At 49.1% G+C, this 7,205-nt stretch overlaps 2 protein-coding genes and 2 non-coding genes across 5 annotated transcripts; 1 reads left to right on the top strand and 3 right to left on the bottom strand.

The window, feature by feature from the left end:
• Positions 1–3,202: 3,202 nt before the first annotated feature.
• On the top strand, positions 3,203–4,410 carry LOC112883808 (jacalin-related lectin 19-like). Of its 2 annotated transcripts, none has more exons than XM_025949042.1 (3): positions 3,203–3,313; positions 3,493–3,720; positions 3,809–4,410. In XM_025949042.1, the coding sequence occupies exons 1-3, from the start codon at positions 3,227–3,229 to the stop codon at positions 4,199–4,201; spliced, it is 708 nt and encodes a 235-aa protein (XP_025804827.1). In that variant the 5' UTR covers positions 3,203–3,226; the 3' UTR covers positions 4,202–4,410. The 2 variants fall into 2 exon arrangements, with proteins under 2 accessions (XP_025804827.1, XP_025804828.1); XM_025949043.1 differs by having other exon boundaries at positions 3,211–3,313; positions 3,496–3,720.
• A 163-nt stretch (positions 4,411–4,573) lies between these two features.
• LOC112883809 (60S ribosomal protein L28-1-like) lies at positions 4,574–6,602 on the bottom strand. Its single transcript, XM_025949044.1, has 4 exons — positions 6,473–6,602; positions 5,813–5,970; positions 5,540–5,706; positions 4,574–4,889 (listed from the first exon to the last, which is right to left on the bottom strand). Exons 2-4 carry the CDS (start codon positions 5,958–5,960, stop codon positions 4,764–4,766), a joined length of 441 nt encoding a protein of 146 aa, XP_025804829.1. The 5' UTR covers positions 5,961–5,970; positions 6,473–6,602; the 3' UTR covers positions 4,574–4,763.
• Positions 5,052–5,143, bottom strand: LOC112888242. The gene has a single exon (XR_003227780.1). It is a non-coding gene; the product is annotated as a small nucleolar RNA R24 (small nucleolar RNA).
• On the bottom strand, positions 5,316–5,406 carry LOC112888241. The gene has a single exon (XR_003227779.1). It is a non-coding gene; the product is annotated as a small nucleolar RNA R24 (small nucleolar RNA).
• Positions 6,603–7,205: the final 603 nt, after the last annotated feature.

The raw sequence follows: 7,205 nt of genomic DNA, 5'->3' as shown, positions 1-7,205 counted from the left end.
CTGGTTTCTGTTATGAACTCGTTGATATGGTGCTGGTGCGCATGTGATCCCTGCCACCCGCTGGGTGTGTCGCGTCGTGTGTCCAGGGCAACCGGCTGCAGCGCCGCAAGCCGCCAAGCGAGCCCGCTCCTGAATCTCCTTCCTTCCCCCAACCCGAACAGGGCGCTCCCTTGCCACGCATGTGCCCCAGGGTTCCGAGTCCTGACAGGCGTGGCGCGGGGCACTTGCCTCCGCCCGCTCGCCGCCGAGACAAGCAATGTTTCCTTTCACGACTGGAAACGGCAGAGCCGCGCGCGGGCGCGGGGGGACGCACGGACGCGCGTTTCGTGGCGAGCGAGGAGCGGCCGGCCGTTTGCTGCGCGTTGCGTGCGGGCCGCGCTTGCCTTGGGCACGCCGTGCGCGTTGGCGTGGCGCACGGCGCGTCGCAGTCGGACTGTGACGAGCAAGGCTTAGCATTAACAGGCACACGCTGTTCTTGTCCACATTTTTTTGAAGAAACTCTTCAGAGAAATGGGAGAAGGCAAGCAAAACGATATGGATTACTACGTGAATTCGAGCTTGGTTCAGATTCCATTTGAATCCAAATGGATTACTACATGAATTCGGTCGATGATCAGCTGCAAGCAGCCGTCTGCGTTAATGATCAGCTGCAAGCAGCCGTCTGCGTTATTGATCAGCTGCAAGCAGCCATCTGCGTCAATGATCAGCTGCAAGCAGCCGTCTGCATCATTGATCAGCTGAAGAGCAGCAAAGGAAACCGGTGATCAGACGAACAGAACAAAAGAAAAATGATAGATTTGGTTGGTTGCATTATTTTCGCGAGTAGCTGCTTTACAGCAGAGGGAGCTGCTTTGTTAACCTGCTTTAGTTTTACGCTTTGTCCCCTTTTTTTTATCTCAACTAAAGCTTCGCTTTCCTCTGCGAATGAGATGCAAATACTCAAAAGGCCATACGAGCGTACCTGTCTTTCGACTTTGTAAAGAAAAAGTCACAGGCCATAGCTTGGGGTTGGGGGTGAAAATCACAAAGAAAGCAGCACATTTCCTCATCATCAGATGAAAATTCAGTCTCTCAATGCTCGAAACATATCATCAGAATCTGGGCACACATGCTAATTCACACACCGAATCAATGCTGCTACAGGAATGGTCTGAATCTCTGAATGAATAAAATTCCATGCGTTCGATCGGTAGTACAAAGCACTGGTCAGGAAACAAGCAAGCGAATAGAAGATATCATGCGACGCATGGCAAGCATGCGTTGGCAGCAGCTTTCGTCTGCGACGATCCGCCGCCGAGGGCTCAGTGGCGCAGGTTGCCGAGGAGGAGCGCCACGGCCGGGCAGAGGACGGCGGCCACGAGCGACGAGGAGACGGCCGCCGCGCCGGAGGTGGGGCTCGGCGCCGGGGCGTCGGCCGCGAAGGCGACGCCGGCGAAGGAGGACACGGCGACGGCGGCGACGACGGCGACGTACAAGATCTTGGAGGCCATGGCGCTGTGAAGGCGTGAAGCTAACTGAGGTTTGCGCGTGCTAGCTTGCAGGGAAATGCAACGACTTGTGAGAGGTCAGAGAAGGCGAGAGGCTGTTTTATAGGCGAGCGGAGAGGAGGGTTGGGCCCCACGTTTAATTCACAGTCTGGCCGATTTCCATCAGCCAGCTCACAAATTGGTTGCAGCCCCCATGATTAGCTTAAAGATAGGAGACTTGCTGTTTCTCAACTGCACAAATCAAGCTACGGTTAGCAGATTTCTAATATTTGCAGTTCAAAATTTGGAGGTTGGTTTAAAGAATTGAACACTGCTTGGCAGCCAATGCAAGAAAAGGGCATGATGATCTGGAGAGCAGACAACAATGCACCTCATCAGAGGATTTGGTTAGTTCTTGATATCTCCAGCAAAGCACAGATCAGCAGAGCTTTAGGTTGCAATACAGTCTGGTTTGATGATACCAATGCATGCGTAGGGTATCCCATGGGACAATAGGATTTGGCTGTCAGACAACTGCTTATTTGATTCTTGGCGAAATAATTTTGAAATTTGCAACGGTAGCATTGCCTGCACAGCAAACTCTGCCTCTAGAATGTAAAAGTACAGCAGATGGACGGCAGGATGTCACAAAAGATGGGCAATTTGAGCTACTGACAGTGCAAATGAAAAGTGAACATTGGATGGCCTGTCACATACAGGTATTTACTTGAAGCCACAGGTACCATAATTACTGCAAATGCGGTGGAGCATGTACCTGAAGCCTCAGAAAATGACAGCTACCTCTTATCTGCTTCATTGTTCGGTCCAGCTCTGGAATATTTTGTTCTGATAATATATGAAGTTCTACTAATTCTACAAGGATTAGCTGTGTGTATTATTGGTTTCTTTTGGACTTTATGGACGCTGTCAGCTAAGATTCTCGTGTCCTGTTGGTTCAGTGGTACCCAACTAGTTCTCCACAATGATTATTGGACACGTCACAAATATAGCCTTATGAACTGTGTTGCAAACTTGGAATGGACATGTAACATTTCATACAGACAAGTTTGGGTGATTTGATCCAGATGATTATGGCTGCAATTTTTCAAAGACTCTGACAATAAATCCATTAGGTTTGGCCATGATAAGAAAAGAAAAAACGAATTCTTGAACAAGTCTCCCAGGAAAGTCTGCTTTGTGTTTTCTCCTGCTTTGTTCAATGGAGTAGGCACTATCTTGTGCGCAAAACAAACTTCAGCAAAAAATAAGACAAATGAATCATTCTCCCTTGCCAATGATGCTGTCAGCTCCATGGCATCCTATTCTCCAGTTTCATGATCATCTATCAGACAACCTATATCTTTCATGTTTGTCCTCATTGATACGGCGTGGCTTGACCAAATGCTCTGAGTCACCATCTGATGTAGAAGTACAAAACCTTGCGAGCTTAAAGTTTAAGGCAGCAGTGTAACCGTTGTACTTCCCTTTTCCTTGAAGGCAACTTCATAGACAGTTGCTCAATAAATACAAATATTCTTTTCAGGGGCATGCTAAAATCGAACAGTAAGTTACCCATAATTTCAAGATTCTTCATGAGACTTCTTGCTGAAGAACAAAATGCTCTTGTGCAATATGCTTATCTTTCTAGAAAGCAGTGTACTGATCCCTTAGGGCATCTAATTCTTGTCCCCAGTCATCCCCCACATCCTGCTGCCTCTTTAAAAGAGTTACAACTTTTGGTTTGTTGTGCAATTTCTTCCATGTACAAAGCACACTTGCCCTTGAAGAAACTTTGGTTGCCAATCTTACCACTTGTGTACCCCTGCAAATCTCTGGAAGCAAGCATGGTACACAGCTGACTTTCCTAGCATTCTATTAAATTTGCTTTGCATTTTTGCAGATAGGAGTCGTATGGATTTTCACGTCTTTCCTGCACATCTCTTTCTGCCTATGTTCAGACTGACATAACCTGCTTTGAAACACGTACACACCATCACCGAACACTAAACTGCGCAATTTTTTTCAGCAGCAGCAAGCTCAGAGGAAGATGGTTGTGTCCAAGAAGCTCATGAAGGTTGGCCCATGGGGCGGCGCCGGGGGGCACCCGTGGGACGACGGCGGCTACTCCGGGATCCGCAGCATCACCGTGTCCTACGACCGGTCCATCGACAGCATCAGCGTGGAGTACGACAGGAACGGCCTGGCCGTCCCCGGCGAGCGACACGGAGGAGCCGGCGGCAACCACACGACTCAGGCACGTACAGCATGTGCACCCATCACTTGGTAGTTCACCCGATAAGATCAAGCTGAGTTGGCTGGATGTGTTGTGCCCACGCGCGCAGATCAAGCTGAGCTTCCCGGACGAGTACCTGACGGCCGTGAGCGGGCACTACTCCCCGATGGCGCACGGCGGCTCGCCGGTGATCCGGTCGCTGGCGTTCCGGAGCAGCCAGAGGGCGTACGGGCCGTTCGGCGCGGCCGAGGGCACGCCGTTCACGTTCCCGGTGGACGGAGGCGTCATCGTCGGGTTCTGCGGGAGGAGCGGCTGGCAGCTCGACGCCGTCGGTCTGTACGTCGCGGCGCTGCGCCCGGAGAGGGTGTACGACAGGGTGCAGAAGCTCGGGATCTCGGCCTACCGGGCAGTGATGCACCGTATCGGGCCTCAGCAGGAGCAGCAGCAGGAAGAGCAGGTGAAACAGATGAACGGCAACGCTCTGATAACTCACAAGACGTAGCGGTTGCCGTCACCTGTCAGCAGCATGCGAACCAGGTGTTTTCTTTATGTATCCACGTACCAGCTAGTGTATGAATCTAGTGTGCACAACTTGCTTGTATGACTTATGGAGAGATTCTAGTAGAATACAACCCCATTGGCTACGAAAGTCCTTCTAGGTCGTCCAAAGCGAGGTCGCAAGTCCTGACACACACATCGGTCACTTCTAGTGAAGTAGCAATAATAAAGAACGGATGCCGAACTATGCGGCGAAGCGTAGGGGCAGCATAGTAAAAAATGATGCTCCCCAACACAATTAGCTTAGCATCACCAAGTACATTAGATGGTACTGGGAGAGCAGAATCTGAAAACGGGGGTAATCATGCGCAGCAAGTTTCCAGATAAAAGTAGCAATCATCATCATCAAGTGCCAAGCAATTTGTGATTATGGAACGACACACAGCAGCAGCTTTAACATGGTTGCTCTAGTTCTAACAAGTCTCACTTCAAGTCTCAAAACTGTTGGAACATAGATAATAAGCAGGGACTAAGAGCACCAACAGGTCCCTCAACAAAACACAAGCTTAGTGCTTGGGCTGCCTGTTCTTCTTCTTGACGCCAGACTTGGCAACCTGGAGGCTGCGGTACACTGAGCTCAGCCTTGCGAGGGCTGGCTTGGTTAGGTCAGGCCTGTAGTAGTTGTCGCTAACCTGCAGATAAACAAAATGCAAATTAGAATGTCCGGATCCTATGGTACCAACAAGTACAAGAGGAATGGTAATAAGAGTGAAGAAACCACATATTATTAGTGTTCCTTCTAAAGGAATATGCAAGACTCTCAATCATACAACAAGACTAAGTAGTCTGCAGGTTTAGCTCAGAAGCCAAGCGTATCAGCTTATATTTCATCGAAGAACCAGTTGATCAGTTGGTCTTCTTACGAGTTATGGCTCATCACAGCTACACCTTGGGAATCAGGCAATCAGCAATGAAACCCAAACATATATCAAACAAAGAAAGCTCACATAGCACCATACAAACAACAGGGAAAACTATATTTCAAACAAACATGTAATGATCAAAATAAAAATTATACAAAATTAACAGGATTAATGCATGAAACCAATAACCAATATTCAGCTCAGAAGCCAAGCGTATCAGCTATATTTCATCGAAGAACCAGTTGATCAGTTGGCCTTCTTACTTGTTATGGCTCATCACAGCAAAAGAAAAGAATAACAGTAACAATATACGAAAACAATATCCAATGAATAAAGCAAATACTATAAGCATCACAGGATATAGCATGAATGGCAACATCAAAAAATCAGAGACGTAATGCATTTTCATGTGCTAATACCTGGTTTTTCACAGCCTTGGCCATCTTGCGGAACTCCTTTCGCATCACAGACTTGTGGTTGACCTTCGCAGGCATGTTCTGCTTCTTGGTCTTGGTTGTCGAGAGAACCACAGCCGAGTCCTTTCCAGCAGCTGGCTGGATCGTCACGGTCTTCTTGTTCGCCAAACCTAACATAGCAAGCCACAGGCAGTCAGCATTTATTTATTTATTGCAAAGATCACACAATGAATTATGTATGCAGCACAACTCAAAAACTGTGCAAAAGCAGCATACCAGAGTGCTTGTAGGAGTGCAAGTTGTAGAGATTGTTGGGCTCCTTGGTGAACTGCACCTTGGCATTGCCGTTGCCGAACTCCTTCACCAGGAAGGAGTTGTTCTTCCTAACAATCTGCCAGATCAGATCCCCTGGAACCGTCGCCATATCCCTTCGTCTACATAACCACATCAACTACCTAATGTGAGACTACTTGACCCAACAGTATCACCAGGAAACACACAAGGGAAAAAACTAATCATCTGGCCATCTGCGGAGAAGTGAGCGATTGCAAAAGGTAGCCTACTATTTGTAGCAAGAGCGGAACATTTTCATCAATATTTCCAACGATATGCCTAACCCTACGCGCTAGGTTGTTACCGGATCTAGATGGGAGAAAAATCAGATTACAGTCAACCTTAACACAGAACGAGTGTAAACTAAGATGCAAGTAGGCTACAGCTACATCTAACCAACGAACGAATCGCGCAAAACGAGCCAACAATTTCCCAGCAGGGTCATACAAATCACTTCGAATAGTGACGTACATAGCAAGGACGCGACTGTTAAATCAGCATCAACTCGAACTGCGCAAACTTAGCCACGAAATAGAGCAGAGCAGACGCTACTGGAGCTAACAAATCATCGTCGCATGCCATGACAGGGCGATCTCCACTTACCGGAGATGAGGTGCAGCGGCGTCGCCTCGCTCCGGTCCGGTGTTGGGGTGGCGGCTGCGGGAGTCCGGGCGGCTCTGAGCCTCGCTTCTTTTATACAGGGAGCGTGCTCGTAAACCCTAGGTTTGGCGGCCGCTTCGTGGGCTTATTTGGGCTGGACATGTTACACGTGGGCTGCACGAGTCAAAGCGTAGGCCCAATAGTACATGCGCTCGTCTCACACCACACGGCCCACGCGCGGTCTCGCCGGTTGCCGACGACGTGCCCGATTCTGCCCTCCGACGTGTAGTGCTAGTGCACCACCATCCAGCCACGCGGTAGCCTAGACGTCAATTGGTACGCGGATGCAGAATATCCGCATACCGGTGGATAGCAAATCCGACTGGCGCGGATACGGGTCACACGGCCCACGCGCGGTCTCGCCGGTTGTCGGCGATGTGCCCGACTCTGACCTCCGACCTGTAGTACTAGTACACCACCATCCAGCCACACGGTAGCCAAGGTCCTAGGCGTCATAGGATGGGGAGTAAAGATGGCAACAGGTACAGAACATCCGCGTACCTGCGGATAGCAAATCCGACGGGCATTTATGCCCGCGGGCGTAGGTACAACTTTAAACCCAATGGATATCTGTTAACGGGTTAAACCCACCAAACCCAATTTAGTGGCTGACATATGGGTCCTAAACCAACTTCATTTAGGGTTCATTTAGGGTTCATGTTAATGGTTTATGTTA

Source organism: Panicum hallii, chromosome 3, assembly GCF_002211085.1.
Source record: "Panicum hallii strain FIL2 chromosome 3, PHallii_v3.1, whole genome shotgun sequence".
NCBI classification, from domain to species: Eukaryota; Viridiplantae; Streptophyta; class Magnoliopsida; order Poales; family Poaceae; genus Panicum; species Panicum hallii.
Note: the sequence above shows the minus strand (reverse complement) of the source record. Positions and strands in the feature narration are given on the sequence as shown.